Source organism: Eremomyces bilateralis, assembly GCF_010015585.1.
Source record: "Eremomyces bilateralis CBS 781.70 unplaced genomic scaffold P152scaffold_2, whole genome shotgun sequence".
Lineage (NCBI taxonomy): Eukaryota > Fungi > Ascomycota > Dothideomycetes > Eremomycetales > Eremomycetaceae > Eremomyces > Eremomyces bilateralis.
In genome coordinates, this window is record NW_022985068.1 from 322306 (window position 1) to 340802 (window position 18497).

At 49.3% G+C, this 18497-nt stretch overlaps 7 protein-coding genes across 7 annotated transcripts; 2 read left to right on the forward strand and 5 right to left on the reverse strand.

The window, feature by feature from the left end:
* Positions 1-667: 667 nt before the first annotated feature.
* On the forward strand, positions 668-1574 carry P152DRAFT_427904 (uncharacterized protein; the record flags this gene model as incomplete). The annotated part of the gene is made up of 3 exons (XM_033677314.1): positions 668-947; positions 993-1270; positions 1326-1574. 3 exons carry the CDS (start codon positions 668-670, stop codon positions 1572-1574), a joined length of 807 nt encoding a protein of 268 aa, XP_033537751.1.
* A 416-nt stretch (positions 1575-1990) lies between these two features.
* P152DRAFT_504882 (uncharacterized protein) lies at positions 1991-4652 on the reverse strand (the record flags this gene model as incomplete). Its single annotated transcript, XM_033682400.1, has 2 exons — positions 1991-2227; positions 2283-4652. The coding sequence occupies 2 exons, from the start codon at positions 4650-4652 to the stop codon at positions 1991-1993; spliced, it is 2607 nt and encodes an 868-aa protein (XP_033537752.1).
* A 102-nt stretch (positions 4653-4754) lies between these two features.
* P152DRAFT_111203 (uncharacterized protein) lies at positions 4755-5272 on the reverse strand. Its single transcript, XM_033673630.1, has one exon. The coding sequence runs from the start codon at positions 5152-5154 to the stop codon at positions 4858-4860; it is 297 nt and encodes a 98-aa protein (XP_033537753.1). The 5' UTR covers positions 5155-5272; the 3' UTR covers positions 4755-4857.
* Positions 5273-5630: 358 nt separating this feature from the next.
* Positions 5631-7428, reverse strand: P152DRAFT_454361 (Di-copper centre-containing protein). Its single transcript, XM_033678575.1, has 3 exons — positions 6804-7428; positions 6173-6753; positions 5631-6125 (listed from the first exon to the last, which is right to left on the reverse strand). The coding sequence occupies exons 1-3, from the start codon at positions 6963-6965 to the stop codon at positions 5885-5887; spliced, it is 984 nt and encodes a 327-aa protein (XP_033537754.1). The 5' UTR covers positions 6966-7428; the 3' UTR covers positions 5631-5884.
* A 2631-nt stretch (positions 7429-10059) lies between these two features.
* On the forward strand, positions 10060-11580 carry P152DRAFT_454362 (uncharacterized protein). Its single transcript, XM_033678576.1, has 3 exons — positions 10060-10453; positions 10515-10887; positions 10952-11580. Exons 1-3 carry the CDS (start codon positions 10274-10276, stop codon positions 11476-11478), a joined length of 1080 nt encoding a protein of 359 aa, XP_033537755.1. The 5' UTR covers positions 10060-10273; the 3' UTR covers positions 11479-11580.
* Positions 11581-14651: 3071 nt separating this feature from the next.
* On the reverse strand, positions 14652-15749 carry P152DRAFT_445816 (uncharacterized protein; the record flags this gene model as incomplete). The annotated part of the gene is made up of 2 exons (XM_033677875.1): positions 14652-15050; positions 15156-15749. The coding sequence occupies 2 exons, from the start codon at positions 15747-15749 to the stop codon at positions 14652-14654; spliced, it is 993 nt and encodes a 330-aa protein (XP_033537756.1).
* Positions 15750-16162: 413 nt separating this feature from the next.
* Positions 16163-18395, reverse strand: P152DRAFT_111348 (uncharacterized protein). The gene has a single exon (XM_033673631.1). The coding sequence runs from the start codon at positions 18071-18073 to the stop codon at positions 16313-16315; it is 1761 nt and encodes a 586-aa protein (XP_033537757.1). The 5' UTR covers positions 18074-18395; the 3' UTR covers positions 16163-16312.
* Positions 18396-18497: the final 102 nt, after the last annotated feature.

An 18497-nucleotide genomic window follows, 5' to 3' on the forward strand; every position in this document is an offset into this window, starting at 1 on the left:
TTTCCCCTAAACTGTCTCACATACAACGAAATTACACCCTACCAAGAGTACAATTAACCATTTTAGATAGAGCTCGAGGTGAATGCCCTAAAACCTTTCCCGTTTGACCCTTGATTAATTGATCTGTCGCCCTAAAGGGTACTCGTTCTCGATAATTTAATTTTACACCCGAAGCGCAAGGCTATAACCACCAAATATAATAGAATCAAGATCAAGCTACTGAGGCGACAGTCAATTTTGTCGGCATTTTCTCGTTTAGAACTATTACAGCAATGGCGAACAATTGTAGACCTTTAAAACCACAGTCCCTCGCACATGATTTCGATTTAGAATTCTAGTACTCGCAGACTAACCTTCATCCAGATGATGAAGTGGTATTTCTCGTTACTCCTGCTGCAAGCAGGCATAAACACTACGGTAGCAACTCCGCAGGGTGGTTACGCTGGATGTCCTCCGCAAAGTGGCAGTCAGCGACCTCCGTTATCTCGGCCTCGGAATTGCCCTGACTGGTCATCAGTGCCTCTAACCAAAGGCACTTTGAAAGACAACGACTGTTTAGTTGGGGGGATTATGGGTGTACGTTCAATGCTTCAGCAACCGCTAATCCACTACCGCTGAACTTAACCATGAAAAGGGCGACTTTTGGAATCCATGCTACGCACCGGATATGAGCTCTGCATTAGGATCACTCTCTGCATTAGGCAGATCCGAAGCGGATTGGAGTGGAGGGTCCGGAATATACAATGCCCAGTTCTTCACCGACCCTTCGCTCCCTAGGCATACCATCTATGCCCCGAAAGTCCCTGTTAAAGGGAAGAAACTTCCCCTGATTGTGTGGGGCAATGGTGCGTGCGGGACCGACGGCTCCGGATTCTCCAACTTCTTAACCGAGATTGCTTCCCATGGATTCATGGTCATTGCCAATGGAGCACCCAAGAAAAAATGGGGTGTCGGTACAGGCGGTGTCAACCTGGCTTCTACGCAAGGTGAAGAGACAAGAGCAGTTCAGCTAACTGAAGCGATTGACTGGGCTGAAAAGGGAGCTGCTGGTGAGAAATATGGAGAGGTTGATATGACCCGAGTAGCGGCGGCAGGCCAGAGTTGTGGCGGCGTGGAGGCGTACTCCGCAAGTGTCTACGAGTCGCGTGTCAAGGTTATTGGGATATACAACACTGGTGTCATTGACCCAGGGCGGCGATGGATGCTCAAAGACATCAAACAGCCGATCGGGTATTTCTACGGTGGAACGGCTGACTTCTCGCAAGAATATGTGAGTATCTTGTCTCGTTCCATTCTGACAGCATCAGATAACTGACATCGCGTAGATCGAACAAGATTATAAGGATATCCGACCAGATCTTCCTGCCATGATGTCCGTCGCAAATTCAGGAGGACATTTTGGTACCTATTTCGAGAAACAAGGAGGCGCATATGGCAGGATATCCGTGGCTTGGTGGAAATGGCAGCTGCTTGGAGATGAAGCATCGAAGGCAATGTTTTTGGATACGTCATCAGCACTGTATACTAGAGATGGGTGGAAGATAAATACTTCACACTGGAAAGATATAAAATAGGCAATTACAGAACTGGAAATCCCTCAAACAATCGTCAGTCCTTACCGATCTGGCCCCCGAGTGTGTAATTTGACTTCGGGGCAATCTAATTCTTTCGTTGGCAGCCATTCATTTACTACTAAGGTACATCAAAATGCGAATACTCCTTCTCGGACAGGATTGGCAAGGAGACTTAGAATACGATGCTAAAGTGAGAGATAGTCTTCAAGATGGTTGGGATTATGACCGCGAGAATATCTCGCTCATAGAGGCGCTGGAAGATTTCTTCTTTCTCCTCTCCCCTCTCTTTATGGTAGTTTAGATTCATGGAACTTGGTAATCGCAGACCTTGCGCATCCAGACAGTGTCAAGTTTACGGAAATCGAATTTATTTCTTTCCCAATCGTGTCAATAATGATGAAGTCCTTAAGCTAACTTTATTGCAGACTGATTGTACCGGCTTCGATCTGCCCATTCTCCCATTTCTCGATCAACTCGCCGCTCATGAGACCATGGACGTATGATTCACCAACAACTTTGTAGCCAGAATTCTCGTTCTTCCTACAGACTAGAGGCACATCTAACCCGAACAGAACAATTACTCGATCTCTTGTCTTGGCTTCCTTTGGAGCCAAACCAAAGTAACCTTCTTTTGTAATTAAAAAACTTCCTTCCTAGCGCATACTTCTCCATTCTTGGTTCTAGTGTTCCGGTCGGAACTGCGCTGACTGATTTCTTCAATTCTTGATCCGTAATCTCTTGCATTTCCGGTGTGCTTAGCAGTTGGTGGTTCACACCATAGAAAATCTCCATCGGTTTTGAGTACTCTCTATTTTTCAGGAGCGCCAGACTATCCTCTTGTGCTCGCACCTCCCAATACGGATCGGGTATGGTGCTAGGTAAATTGAAGGGGAGGTGATATAGGTCATAAGGCTGCTCTTGCCAAAGTGATCCCAAGTCGTTGAATTGTTTCTTGTGTAAATCCACGTCTTCCGCAGTCCATTCTTTAGGGAGTAGATTCTGGTGCATCTCAACACCTGGCATATCCGACTGGATTTCTATATCAGACCCAAGTTTGGACCGAATGTATTCCGTCAGCGCTATGCTGCTCCTACGGCTGAAATCTGCCACTGCTAGTCGACCAGTCGAAGTCACAGTCACTCGTGGTTCTGTGGGCAGCCAATGCTCGGGCACTTCGGGTAGCCAGTGCTCGAATCGCATGAGAGGTCTCATATCCTCCATCTTCCCAAAATCACCTCGCCGCTCGGTTTGCCCAGCAAACATAGTTAACCAGAATGCTTCACACTTTCCATCAGGAGAGTAGTAAGGATTTTTAGTTGCCGGATTCTTGAGCGCCATTTCCTTACACCTTCCAACACTGACCATGAATCGGGTGGCATCTTGCCAATCAGCATCGACACTGGCTGGGAAGACATCACAAACTTCATCAATGATATCCCATAGGAATCCCTGCGCTGCAAGCGTTCTTGAGTCAAGGTTTTGGACCAGTGGCTTAGTTTGCGCTGCTGCCATGAACGACTGCTCCGCTGGTGACAAAGCGTCCAATACAGCCAGGTTCTCCCGTCTTTGGGTTGCTCGTTCTCCTAATCTTAAGATCGCTGAAGCAACACCTTCCTCTCCTTGCTTTGATGCATCCTTATCTTCATATTCCCGGAAACGCTTTCCATACAAGTCTTCGCTGGCATCAAAACACAGAAGTGATTTAGAAGCAATTAACTTTTTCGCAAGATCCTGCGCCTCTGGTCCTAACCCTTCCATTGCTTTCGGCAGTCTATCATTTGACCCTACCATACGAATACCACCAGATGCAAGTCTGAGTTCCTTGAATCGGCGGATTTCTTCGCTCTCTCTTTCTTGATCGTTTCCGAAAAAGCCCGGGACTCGCAGCTGCCGAATGCCGCGCATCTCCATATTCTTGTCTTTATCATCAGGGTCTTTGAACGACTGAGTCCACCATGGTGCATTTGGTCTGAAAGTGGAGCATTTGCTTGGTAAGGGCAAAGCCGAAGAGGAGAACGACCAATCTGGAACCCACAAAGGCAGCCCTTTAATCAAGTGGCCATGGCATTGGCGAAGAATGCTTAACTTAGAACCGCCCTGGAGCATGTATAAGGCGAAGGAAGTAAAAACATCTTCTACAGTGGCGGTATAAGTAGGCGATATTTCTGTGAATTGTCGGCCGGCCTCCCTAAAGAGCATCCCTAGCAGGGCGTATATCTTATCTCGCGGATCAGTGGATCGAAATCCTCGAAAGCGAGAAACAAGTTCCAGGATTGCCTCCCGGCTAGCGGCCCCGGCGGCAGCGGTGACCCGACTCCCGGCTTGATCACGAAGGCTTTCTAGAACCAGGATGTTATCGATCGCGGGAAAATATTGTCTCATATCATCCTTGTGTGACTGCATCCGTACCGCAGCGATTGTTACATGCAGCCATGGAATATTCATGCTCCCGCACCACACTCTAGCTTCCCCCAATTTGCGCCCCGCTGCACCAAAAAGAACTTCTTGTAAGATCCATACTCTTGACCACCATGGACGACTCAAGAGGAGTTCTAGCGCTTTCAAAGTCCTCCCGCTGAGAATAGGCATTTTATCGTACGGCGAGCCCGAACCTAAGTTCCATAATTCATCCATTGCCATATCACTATCGTCTTGCTCAGGTCCCAGCCAAATGTTGAGTAGAGGTGACGCGGCATAGATCATTCCCATCATAGGTATTTGTCGTTCTTTTTCCTTCAAGTTTGCTTGATTAATACAGATCGCGTCTACCCAGAGCGTAATGTTGTTTTTCGAGTCTCGACGACGACGTAGGAATGCTGCTAGATTTGGTGTAACCAGGCGGCGAAACCCATTGACCCGAATCCCTTCTGTCCCAACTAGACTATCCCAGGTGTATGAGACGCTTTCCCAGATACGAGAAAAAAGGTCGGGAGCTAGTGGGCAGCACTCCAGCTTGCATTCGATCCTGCCCGTTTGATCTGTAGCCGGTTCTAACACTAACATCCGAATTTCGAACGGGTTCAACGGCAGAGTTTCATATAAGTCGCCTTCGTTCCTGTGTTCTTGGTGTTGGTCCATATCTAAGGCAGCAAACCGAGTGGTCGGTCGTGTTGTCAGAGCGGACGTCAACAGTGTGGAATTTCTGAGATATCGAAGGACAAGCCTAATAGTGGGATCAATGTGATGGACGGTTTAATTTGTCTTGGGAGGCAGCAGGGTGATTTTGAATTGCAAGGTGGGGTGTCAGGTAAAGCGTTTGCTGTGGGACTCATACCTTTATACTTCAACGACCGGTCAACGGCAACCTACCTACTGCAAGGTTGAGCTGTTCGGACGAATGACAAGAGTGTAAGGTCACGAGACTGTTGTGGGCGTAGAGTGAGATGGTCACGAGTAGTAGACGAGTAATAGACGAGCCAAGTACGGAATAATCGAAACTCTTGCAAAATTTGTATGGACGCCAGATGATGAGATTTGGGAAAAATAACGAGATGGCGAATAACATCATACGGGGAAATTGGGTGGGATCCAGAAGTTGATGCAATATAGATAAAGGGTTGTTAAGCAGTCCTATGGCCATTAAATATCATATTTCTAACTGTTCATTCTGTAACTAGAGTTATAAAACTGTTTATCGCGTTATGAAGCAGAGGATCAATCTCCAGATCTGCCTCCATGCGAGTAAAGCGCTGGCGAGGTCGCGCCCATCAGCGTGAACCCTCCCTATACCAGAATTCAGCCTCTGTACAGCCATCGCCTATCGAGAAAACGATTGAAGAACGAATATCCATACTTGCAACGACACCAGAGAAAGAGTTATGCTCGGTACTGCAAGAGCTGGTCAAGGCCTGTCTGATACGAAAGAACATCAAATACCAGCATGATCTTATCTTCCATGGTTTGTAGCGACTCCTGGGTGGTCGGCTCCCACGTATCAACCGGGTTCGGGCCCTTCGACGAATTGATATTCACCATGGGGATACTATTGTCTCTGCTAAGACTGGTTTTGGGAAGAGCATTATCTTCCATGCTATCCCACTCTTTATTGGCAGAATTGTCATCCAGTTGATTCCTTTAAGCAAGCTTGAAGAGGAGCAGAAGAGATCAATTGAACAGTTACCGGAGGCCAGGGGGCACCATTGCCGCCTGAGTCCCAACTGAGATAAACACATATTATAATTACAAATTAGTATAACTATGTGCAGGGTTGGTGAAGAAGTGGATAGTTGAGACTTCGGTGGGGCGGACAAAAGGCATTCAGTTACCACTTCATGATGCCGATACCAGTCAGTTCTATGTGCTTTGCAACCTTAAATGAAATAGATGTAGCAGAAAGGCCCGGCAAGAGTGTCCATTACGCTCCGAATCGGCATACTTGGTCCATCCACGCCCACATCGAGTATGTCATCAAGCACTGCATCGCGACTTGGTGGCATGTTGAACATCGTAATGGTACCTGCAATCGCGTCTAGCCGTGTTTTCCGGTTTAAGTTTTGCCAAATCCACCATAGACGGTCGAGTTGAGCGTGATGCAGGAAGAAGTATGGATCGCTATCACTTGGTTAGAATGTTGCCGCACATTGTTAGGGTATTCTTACGCAGTGCTGGAAAAGATATCGCCACCAGGCTCACCATTGATAAGATAATGGCCGGCAGCGTGAACACCCAGGAAGTAATCGGGTCCAGGTATGAGATTTCCTTGCAACCGATCTTGAAACGTCGCAATAGTCGAGCTTTGTAATATAAGGCTGGCTACCCTCGATGCTGACAATCCTGCAGATGCTATGGAGTTCAAAAGTGATCGCCGAAGACATCTTGGATTGTACCCTAGGCCGTCCGGTTGTGGGTTTGGCATAGCGTCGTCAAAGACCGGGTCCACGGGACCAAGATTGACTGTTATGTTTCGGAACGGACCGGACGTTACGCAGCCACCTCCACCCTCCTGCGGGACGACCTGGAAGGGGGTAGAGACTGAAGGAAGGTAGATAGCACTAAGATTCTTAAAGTCACCATCGCCGCCTATGGAGGTGCTACTGCCGTCGAATAGAGGGGCAGCCTTTATGTTGCTCGCGTGCTTGGCCCAGTCGAAGTATGGAAGACTGCCAGTGTAGCCACATTCGTTTTGAAGTGCTTGCTCATATGACCATATGAAGTATCGATGCCAGGAGAGAAAGTTTCCCTGCAGAAAGTTAGCTATGCTATGCTTCACTAGATAGATACCTGGCCTACTGTGAAGTGAATTTGCGGAGTGTTAGCAATGTGGATCGCAACAAAGTCATCGTATCGGTTCCTTGCGCCAGGGGCGCCATTTTTCGAAGGTTTGTTGAACAAACAAAGCACGGAATCCAGATAGTGACGTTTCGCAGTGCTGGTTAGAGTATCCCATTCCATCCTCTTTGCGCTGTAGATAAATTTGCATGTATTGACTGAGGACGCTGCTCTGGCGACCACGGACCCGCCCCCCGTGGAGTTAGCAGCTTCGTCTAAGAGGATGTTTTCTATGGCTTGTTCAGCGAGGTCATCCATTGGCGTTGTATCATCTTGAGCCGAAGCGAACTGGATGCCCAGGAGGAAAAGGGGATATATAGAGAGTAGCCGCATCGTAAAACAAAGTGAACGAAAGTAAAAGAAAATACTGATCTTCAAAGAGAATGTCGGACAATAACGCAATAACTTTTCATGGGTAACTAATCTTTTATAAGGAAGTGGATTTAGAGCCAGGATGCTCGCATCATACCATGTTTAGCCCACATGGCTCAGCTAATTTCGTTGTATCATTGGCAGTCACTAGAGATGTTTTGCAACTACTTGTGCAAGGAATTAGCGCTGTGCAAGACCTATAAATCAACATCACAACATCCTAAAACAGTTTGGGGTGCAATTCTTCATCTCCACAGCTCGCTTATCACAAACAGAGACGAAAGGGAGTGGGGCCGAGGGAGGAGTTGATAGCAAGGATTCTACTCCTAACTAAGATTGACAGTCGCATCTCTAATACAACTCCATGGGTGTGGCGCCCAACCTGCGTAAACCTGACTGATGCTACAAGTTGCTCGAGCTGCCTCCTGCACTGGTTTTCCATGTGTCCTCAGCCTGGTCAAATCTAATTGTAAATTTGCGGGTTATCTCCTATGTAGCAGACTTATCTCACAATATCAGACCGTGCACAGAAAGGTGGCTTACGCACGTAGACTTAAGCCCCCTCCCGGGGAGACGAAATTGAGTTACCTTTCTTGGGATTCCCCTATGCACAGTTCCCACGATCTTAACCAGAACGCGGCGGAAAATTCACTAAAACAGACCTCTAGTAGTTGCTTAATTAGGAAAAGAGTATACTTTTTGGTATTATGCTGTTTTTGAGCGAATTGGGCCTGCCTGTGATGGTGGTGATGGTTGGGGGAATGCCAAGAGACGTAACACAATTTCGTCCCCCCCGGAGGCCCCTCTAACTGGTGCAACTTCTGTGAATTGCGTGGGTAAAAAAAAACAGAAAATTCAAATCGAAAGAGAATCTCTAGACGGCCGCACGAGGTACGGTATTTCGGGACTAAACTATTGTTCTTATGGACAATGATTACTAATATATGTCGATTAGGTGATTGCTACCGTTGGGAATCGGAAGTTATAACATTTTGAAAATCGACATACAATGATGCAAAACTTCCATTCAGATACTAAGAGAGCAAACCGGGCTACGACAACAGGAAGTATGGCCCGAAAGAAGCGATGGGGTGGTTCTAGGTGTTAAAGACAGCTGGATGGGCCATTATCTTCCCATTCTACTCCCAATCCAGAGGTTCCTGCTTCATAATTGGAGTTCCTGGACCTGATCAAGCTCGCGAGCGTGCCAGCCGACCAGCTTCCGTCTACAGTTCGGCAGCTTGTTAGAAAGTGTTCTGGCGGGGCCTCTGAACCTAACATAGAGCAGCTGAATACCCTCCTAGCCCTTCAAGGAGAGATCATTGAGCGTTTGCTTGCTCGTCTCCTTGAGAGCCGATTCCCGGATGCGGATCCTCCCCCAGTACCAAAGCCTCTACAGGTCGATGTACTCCGTCGACTTGCATTCGCAAAGAAGGATACGATTCTAGTCGTGAAGCCTGGCTTTGGAAAGAGTCCGATCTTCCAGGCGTCGGCTTTAACGACCGGGAGACTTTCAATCATCGTCGTTCCACTTCTTGGGTTAGCTGATTAGATATTCGACGACATCTCCTGTATTCATAGGAGCCAAATCTGCCACGGAGCAAGAGAGATGATACGAAACATGCTGTTCCATGAGGAGAAAGGAGGAAAGATGGCAACCGTGAAACGGGAAGTTAATAAGACAAACATTGAGTACGTAATGTAGTCATGTGTTGGTGCTATGACAAAACCTATCGTGGTCTCAAAGGGGACCAAGAGTCTGTACGGCAGTATCATTAAGATGATATGGCAGGGCAACTATACATACTGACATGGAGCAGGAGAGATGATGCCAAACATGTTATTCCATGAAGAGAAAGGAGGAAAGATGACAACCGTCAGGAAAGGGATCAATGGAGTAAATACACATCACGTGATGTGTCAAATGTTGATAGCTAAGCTGAGTGATGGTGTAAAAGACTTTGCCATGTACTATGGAGAGACTATAGACGATCTGTAGTGTCCAAAATTAAGCTAGAATAGCTACCTTTGTTGATATTGCCGGAATCATGAATTTTACTCACGCATCTCTGCAAGTTGCACTAGATGGTCCCAGATGTAGAACGAGCGTAGACGCCACCAGGGCCGCGTTTTATCCCGATTGGGGATAGCCCCGCCAGTGGCGGATTATGGATATCGAAAAAAGTATTCAAGCTATACTGGAAGAATGTGACGCTTCGAATAGCACCCTGGGATACCTATGTCCCTTAAAGTATAGAGTCGATCTCTATTGCGTACGGATGTCTGGGAACTCGCTCAAACTTGGACACCTCCCCAAGCTTGGGTACTGTGGGTACTACCCCGCCCACGCTTGCGCACCCCATTCCCAAGTTTGGGTGCTAGTACGCCCACGCCTGCGCAGTGCGCCAGTGCCCACCCCCTCCCAAGCTAAGGCGCCTCATAAGTTTTGGCTCTTACGACCTCCTTACAAGGCATATTTATGATTAATTAGATCTCGGGTGACAAATTTGCCGTTTATATCTTCTACTTGTTTCTGCATCCGACTTTATTTTGCGAACATATACAGCGTTCATGTCTTCACAGAAAAGCTTAATTTTGATACCAGACGGATTCGCCAGTACGCCACTTCGTGGCGCCCTAATCTTGATTAGTCTCTAGCGCCACCCGTGGCTTCTGGCGGCCCGTCTGGCCGAGCGAGATAGTTTGCGGGCGCCGCCATCGCTGTTCGGACCGCATGCACTACGTACTGTAGTGCGCACTAGGCTAGGATCCTTCCCAGTTCCCACCCAAACAGAGATGCACCCGATCTAAGTTTTTGGTAAATTCATGAATACCCTAGGACGCTGGAGAAGCATTATTGTTCTATACGACCTGAAATTCCAGTTAGCAAGGAATATACGCGCAAACGGTCGTTTTCCTTTTTTCCTTTTATTTAAATTGCTGGCGTTGTGCCCCATCTTTCCTGTGAATCTTTGGGCCTTTTAAGATAGAGTATAGCGGCCTAGATTTTTGGCCCATCATTAGTGTATTTCTCTTTTGCGTCTACCTCGCAAGTCAATATGGCGGACTCTGGAATCCCGTTCACTTTACTCCCAGATGAGTCCAAGAGAGGACGTCTGTTGGCCACCGCGACTCCTCTTTTTGCTATCGCGTTACTTACGTATATTGGGCGTATGTACACTCGATTACATCCGGTAGTGACCCTTCGATGGGACGATTTCGTCATGTCGCTATCGGTAGTAAGTCCAACTACTCCCATGATCAGACGGAGCATTATAGGCTCGTGCTAATATTTTGTAGGTTCTCACCATCATCCATTATGGTTTGATAGTTCATGCTACTAACCTTGGCGCTGGACGACATTTCTACTACCTGCAGCTGCCGCAACTGGACGCTGCGGGGTGCATCCTGTTTATCATGCAGATGATTTGGATATGGTGCATCACGTTTGTGAAGTTCTCTGTTGCTCTCATGTTATACCGTACCCGAGAGGACAGGCCGTGGCGACTCTGGCTGTCGGGGTTCATGGGCTTGCTTGTCGCTATAGGCATTGTAGTAAGTGCTCTACAACTGGGCCAGTGCAGGCCTATACGCGCCTTTTGGAATCCATTCGTACCAGGAGCAAAGTGCTGGTCCAAAACTTTTGCTACAAATGTGCTCCACGGTGCCTCTGGTAAGTCAAATCCCTCCCTATACGTTGAATGGCAATGATCAGGGTAACTAATAAGGAAGTGCAGCGTTCTTCCTGGCAACCGACCTCGTCTTATCGCTGTTACCCTTGACATTTATTTTGAAGCTTCGCCGACCAAGACGTGACAAAATCGTCATTGGCTGCCTTATGGGCCTCGGTCTCATCGCCTCAGCAGCGTCCTTGGTCAAAATACTTCGCACCAATATAATGGCCACATCCCAGGACCCGATATGGGACCTTCCCGACCTCGCACTATGGGCATGGATTGAGCTATATCTCGGCATAATGGCAGCCTGCATACCATGCCTGAAGGCACCCTTCGAAAAGTTGCTGAAGAAGACGGGCCTCCTTACCACGGGAGACAGGAGTCAGCAGAGCACAAGAACTGGTAACCAATCCAAGGGATATGTTTCTGTGGGCCCAATCGAAAGCGGTTTGGGCCGGGGGAAGGATACGGAATTGGGGACAATTGTAAAACAACACGAGGTGTACATTGAAGAATACAGTCAAAAGGATGCGAACTATCCACCGAGGGGCGTGTACCGCCACAATGGCATGGACAGCAGATGGTAAATTCGCACCAAAACGTCAATTGGCTAAAACTTGCACGAATTTGTAGATTCTAAAGTATCTTCCAGCTGGAACTAAGTTAGGTTTAGAATACCAAGAAATATCTCTTAAGACTATCGTCCAGAGCGGCATCCTCGTCCGAGTGATTGAGAGAAATTTTGAGATACCTTGTCGCTGATCTCAACGCCAGCTTCGGTACAATCGTCGATTGCGCTCTTGAAATCGACGAGCATATCTTCTGGTAACTTCGCGGTATCGTAGGCGAGGTCGTGGAAGCGTTGACGCGCTGCATGTTCCTTAAACACGCCCCCGAGCCGATATTGCTTATCCAGAGCATTACACAGGACCTGAAGCCGAACCTTGAGGACCACTGAGTGTCGTATGACGTATCCGACGCGTACGGCGTCCGTACTCGATACTGATTCGTCTCTCTCTGGCTTCTCAACAAAGCCCTCCAGTCCTTGAATTGTGAGCAATTCCACGATAGACCTGCGCTATTCCGTATAATGAGCGCCAGAGGGCTGAAGCTACTCTTCTTTGGGCGAGATATTGATGAGGTTCTTCTTGGAATCCATCGATAGTACGGTTATCAGCGAGTCGGCAAAGCCGGGCTTATCATAGTCTGTTGAACTGAGAGTGCCGCAAGAAGTGCTCAAAGTTCTCTATGGTCCCCTCGATTTCCGGACGGATGGTCCCCATACCGACGAAGTTACCCTCGCTAGGGAGTCGAAGGCCTTAAGTCCCCTCTATGTTGCCCGGAAGATATGATCCTTCCATAAGAGGGAAGGGTCAAGCCAGACTCCCAGTACCCGGAGGGATGTAACCAATTCAGTTTGGTGTCCTTATATCTAGGTCGTAGACCGGAGATCAGCGGAAAGATTGCGTTTCTTAGTAAAGTGGATAATCTAGTACTTATCCGGGGCAAATTTAGCCCCGAACCGTGACGCCCATTCCAGGCAAGTATCGTGGGCCGCAGTTAGTCGTTGGCAGTTAGCTGCTGCCGTATCTCCCCAGGTGACAAGTGTAGTATCATCAACGAACCCGAACCCGAGCACGTTACCCTGAACATCCTTAAACTGATGCAGCAGGTCAGATATGAATAGGATAAACAGCGCGGGTGATAGGGTAGAGCCTTGCGGGATCCCTGTCTCCGTGTCGAACCAGCGGCTCTTAAAGTCCGAGAAGAGAATCTTTGTTCGCCGTCCGGTTAAGAAAGATGCGATCATCTGGACAATCCATTTGGGGTATCCCATCCGACGAAGGACCCAGAGCAGCCGGGGGTGAGAGACGTTATCAAAAGCTCCAGCAAGGTCAAGCCCAAGTACAGAGACCACAGACATCTTTGCGTGCTACGCCGTCTGTATAGTCCCGGTAAGGAGTTCTAGGGCGGAGAGAGTGGATCTCTCCTTTCGAGCTCCCATTTGGTTCCAGGGAATCAGATCTCGTGTTTCCGCTTCAGTGATCAGTCGATCTGCGAGGATTTTATCGATTAGCTTTGTAACCGTGTTTTTAAGAGCAATAGGGCGGTAGCTGCTTGGAAGTGAGTAGTCCTTTTTCTTGTCCTTCCTTAGTACCACCGTGGTAGATTCCTTTAGAACTGCTGGCAGCTTCCCGCTTCGGAAGAGGGGGGTGACCGTCCGGGTTAGGTCTACGGCTAGGATATCAGAGAGGGCTTTCAGTACCTCGTTCGGGATCATATCAGGCCCGGGGGCCTTCTGGTTCGGTAGCCGGCGGATAATCCGGGTGATCTCATCTGGGGTGACCTCTTGCCCGATATCGAATCGTGGAAACTGTTCGTTGGTTATGTCTTGGAGGTCAGCGGCACCGCTCCGTGGGAAGAACTTTGTAGCAAGGATCTCTGCTTTCCCTTGGTTGTCTCCCGTCGGGGGATCATTCTCCGTGCGCCTAAGTGGTGGGATAGCTGTAAGCCCACCGGGTTGCCCAGCGGTCTTCTGGCTCTACTTATTCAGTCTCCAGAGCCCTCGGTTGTATATAGTCCGGGTGGTTCTCGTCTTCAGTAAGTGTCTGGACGAGTTTCCTCCATCTCGTCCGGCCGCCGCTATGCATCTTCCTCCTCAGGGCATTCCTGGTATTTCCACTCTCGTTCGTCGTCCGGGTCCTAGGTCCGTTGGAGCCGGCGTCGGGCCTGGCGGGCGCCAGCCAGGAACTCTGCAGCCTGTGGTGACCACTCCGGTCTAGACCAGTCACAAGGCCGCGCTCGTTTACAGTGCTTGTCCAAGGTGCCGTAAAGAAGTCTGATAAGGTTGTCAATCGCAGTATGGGGTTCTGGCACGTACCATTGAGAACTAGAGACATCTTCCCGGATTTCTTCCCACGGGGCATCCTTCAGTATGAACCTTGGGCTCGTCTGTTGTGAGGGGACCTTGGCGTCCAGCTGGATCTCGATTGGAAAGTGGTCCTTTGTAGTAGACCACTCCGGCCGTGGGTGGTAAAGGAGGATCCGTGAGACGATCTCCGGCGAGGCGAAGGCTAGGTCAATGACCGACTGGCTCTGGTTCCGCTGCCACGTTATTACCCCTTGCTCGTTAAGGAGCTGGAGGTCAGCTTGCTCGGTTTGAAGGAGTAGGTGGTCTGCCTTTGGTTCCTTGGGGTTCCGGTTCCACCCCAGGCTGTGTAATGGCAGTTAAAGTCCCCTAGGAGGATGACATTCTCTTGGCCAATTTCGCATAGAATTTCCGCGATCTCCGGCCACTTCTCAAGCTGTGGCTGGCCTATATGCCCTGGTGGGTTATATACGTTAACGAGGTTGAGGGGTCCATCACGCGTCATAACGCGGATCCATTCGATGTAGTCGGAGGCTCGCTTTGGTTCCCAAGCTGTAAGAAGGATCTTATCGTGGATAAAGAAGACGACCCGTATACCGTAGTATATAGGTCGGCTTGGGCGAAAGTTCTTCGGTATATAGGTGACTGTTGGCTTAGTTTCGGCGACCATCGGTTCCTGAATTGCAAGTATAGGAAGCCGGGTAGGATCAATCGAGTCGAAGGTAGCCCTAGCCTTATCGTTGTTCGCATTACCGCAGTTGTATTAGAGGATGCCAGTCCCTATCATTGAGTACTAGGGGTATTGTCCTTTCCGGTAGGTGTCGTAAAGGTAGGAATACTAATGCCGAACATGAAGTCGTTCGGCTGACTAGCCGAGAGCTGGAGCCGCTGCTACCCTGGGGCTCGGGCAGCCACCGTGGTTCCTGAGGGCCTCCCAGGTCCTGCCCTCTTCCGCTTCTGGGAGTGCTCAACGAGGGTGTATCCCTCGTCGACGTGGCGGACCTGGTGGGTTGTGACGTTTAGGTTTTGGTTTTGGCTTTGGACAGCGACGGTAGCCTCATTGAGGCGGTTTTCTGTGGCTCGCTGGCCAACTGCGAAGGATTTATATGCCGCACAACTTCTGGTCATCCAGGCAAAGTGCCCCGGTTCCTTGCACCCTGCGCACCTTGCCTCTTGAAGGTCTTGTATTATACATCCCCTTGTAGGGTGCTGTTTTGCGCAGCGCCCACAGGTGTCACTATCCGCGTTACAAACGGACTGCGTGTGGCCCCATTTCCAGCATCGGAAGCACTAGACCGCCCGGAGAGTAACGTCCCATAGTTTGACTGGGAGCCATAGGGCGCTATAGAGGAAGCCGTCCTTGATAAGCCGCGTCACGTCGGTATCGTTAGCTACCTCGATAATAACTAATCCCTTCGTCTGGGATCCCGCCTTCCGGATGGCCGCCAGCTTCTCTTTTTTGTAGAGCCAGGAGACTCGTTCAATTTTGACAGTGTTTTGGTTCGACATCTGTCTCGCCCATTCGGTGTTCCCCTCACTTTCACCGGTTGTGATCTGTGTGTTAATCGGGATACCCATTACCATGAGTAGTTTGGGACGACGGATCAGCTTGACGCCGTCATCCCCAGCGATTCCAGTAGCGATAATCTGGTCCCGTCGGGTAGTCGTGAGAACCACGACAGATATTTTACCAGCTGCCCTGTGGTGTGGGATAAGCGCTTTCGCGTCTGGGATTACCTTCTTGATTCTCTGTAGTTTCTCTTCCGTCGTCTCTTCTACGGCCCCTGCCATTTCAGAGAGACGCACTTCAACGACCGCTTTGGTCTTCCCTCCTGCGGCGATCTCGCTCCAGGTTGGTGCCTTGGTGGTTAGGGCCACGGCTGGGCGACCGCGGTCTTTCGCGATTCCAGCCTCAATACGTCCAAGTCGCTCCAATATTTGACCCATCGCTGGGTCCCGGGCGGGTGTTCCCGCCTGCTCCTTTTCCATACTCTTTCTCTGTGCCAGCTCCGGAATGAGCCGGAGAACGGGCGTTAGGTGAGCCTCCAGGACTCCACAGAGCGACTCCGCTCCAGCCCATCCACGGCAGCTCTCCAACGCGAATTTTATATGATGTTCCATGATTTAGAGCGTCCGCCCCTCATCCATCCGTCCAGTTTGTTCTCCCACTCCGTTGCGGGTGTTGGGTCGTGGGTGGTCCGCCTGCTGGAGACGCGTCGGGGACACGTCTTTGGCCTGCGGGCCCTTCCCCCTCGTGCGCCCTTCAACCATGATAGTTGAGAAGGCTGCAATAGTTGATTATAGGTGAATGAAGTGTGTAGAATCGATTACGACCCTAATCTCAGCGAATTTCCAAGTTGTGGGCTGTCTGCAGAAAAATGTTCTCAGACTGAGTTATTAGTACTTTATAATCTGGGATAATCCTTAACATCATTTTGCTCCTCTTCAAGTGCAACTAACAGTTCAGTGTCCTAAAAACATCCCCTAAACATCCTATCAGACGTTCAGAAGCTAGAGAATAATGTTGCAATTTGCAAATATTTTAGGAAACCCTACAAAATTCCAAACATATTCTTTAACGCCTCGAAGTTCTCTACTCTCTCACGGCTAAGCGAGACAGCCGCCTTTTTCCTGTTTGCGCCGTTTTGAAAGACAAACGAGAGCTGCCCAACATGGATCCATTCCAGCGCCTCAAAAACGACAGCATACTTCTCGGCATGCCCAGCCATACTCCGGCGATGCAATGTCTCCCAAAGAGCGTGTGTATGATTCAAGGGGGAATCATCTCCCAGGTTCTCGTCTGGAAATTGCTGCATGAGTTCATCTTGATCTAGTATACGGAAAGAGTAATACGCGTCAATATCTTCGCCGGTTGCCCCGTTATTAACTCGGTACGAGTCTCGGGTGATAGCGAGTCTTTTTAGTTTGCGCAATGGAAATAGGGTGGTCCGGATAGCATCATGGTCGATCAACCAGTCGTGTCTCCATCCAGCCTGCTGGCCGGAACTGATATGTAGCTGCTCTAGCGAGACAAGAGACGAGAGAGCAGCGAGTGAAGAGACTGGGACCGTGTTTCCATCCCACATCAAGGAAAGGGTTTTGAGATTGAGAAATGTTGCGAGGACAGGGATGACGCGTTCTATGAGAGAGGCCGAGCAGCTGTAATAAATGCCGAATGCGGTCAATTGAGTGTTTTGTTCCAAGGCCTGAAGTGATGCTGTTTCTGGAATATCAAAGCCGGTCCAGATGAGGGTCTGAAGTGACTTTAGACATCCGACGTGGTCCAAGCACTCTCGTGTAACCGGGTAGCTGAAGTCTACAGCTAAAGTATGCAATCGATGGCTTCGCAAGAGACTTCGCAATGTCGGCTCACTTAGCTCGGTGCTGTCCCCAAGCCAAAGAAAGCGGAGACAAGTGAACTCGGCAGTAAAGGATATTGGCTTGTCTTGACTCTGAAGAAAGGATCTATGGCTAAACTTCAGGCTCTGAAGACTGGAGGAGCACGTCCGAAAGAAGCTATCCCAGAGAGAGGATGAGTCGGCTGAATCGAGTCCATAATGGAAATTGAAGTCCCAGACGATATCAATGTCGGCACTCAACAGCGGCCACTCAGCTTCGCCATCAATCTGGACAGTGACGTATTCAGACTCGATGCTGCCACGTAGTTTGAGGTGTTTGACTGTCGAAGTAGCCAGGCTATTGAGGAGGTGGTTGTCGACGGTCGTACCATTTGACCAGTCCAGGACTCCAAAATGCGGTAATGAAGAAATAACGAGTATCAAGCTAGGATCATAGACATGCCTCATTCTGGTTGTCATATTCCCAACAGCTAACCCCCATTGGTCAATACTAAAAGTACCGCCGAGCCCATCATTGCGTACATTATTCGCCTCATCATCCCGGGATGCCTTGGGTTGCATTGCACGGATCTCCTTCCAATAGTGGCCCGAATCCGTCTGTATGCGGCGGACACACGCACCCAATGACGGCTGATGCGTCAGGCGATTCTTTGATATGAGTCGCTCAGTAGCTTCGCGAATGAGGATGCCGAGAACGCAGGATGAACGAGGGCTATAGTCAATGACAACACTACAGAACTGGCAAGAGCGTGCCAGCTGGCGACAATCCGAATTGACAAGTGCAAGGGAGGCCAAAGCCTCCCTGTCCGTGTTGATGTATGTCATAACCACTGATAGGATCTCATCTGGTAGATGCAGGAGGTAACTGTTCTGTGCTGCGATCGGTCTTCCTTCCATCACTTGACCAAGTGTCAGCGGTAAAGGCGCAAAATCCTTGGACAATGGGCAATCCATGATAGTAAGCCACCACGAAAGGAGGTAGTTGGCTGAGGATGGTTCTGAAGGGGAATGGAAGACTCGATGTTCGCACGTGTTGAGGCCTTGATACCTCAGGTCTTTGATATTGCACCGGGGCTCGAGGTTGCGGGCTCAACTGTGGAGATGAGGCGTTGCAGACCGTTGGTGATGTAGGGTCGGCACGTAGCGAATTGAGTGATAGAGAATTGTGCTTGGTTGAAGGTCGCCTAGCTTATAAGGCAATCCGGGTCAAATTCTGCTGTCTAGAAGGTTTATTGAGCGTGAAGTTCTTTGAGAGCTGCTCGCAGTTGGCGACCGCCGCGCTTCGCGTAAGTGTTGAGGAAGGTCTGTATGCGATGTACTCGGTTTATTACTTCCTGAGGGATGCCGCTGTTTACGACTTCCATGAGTTGCCGGGAGA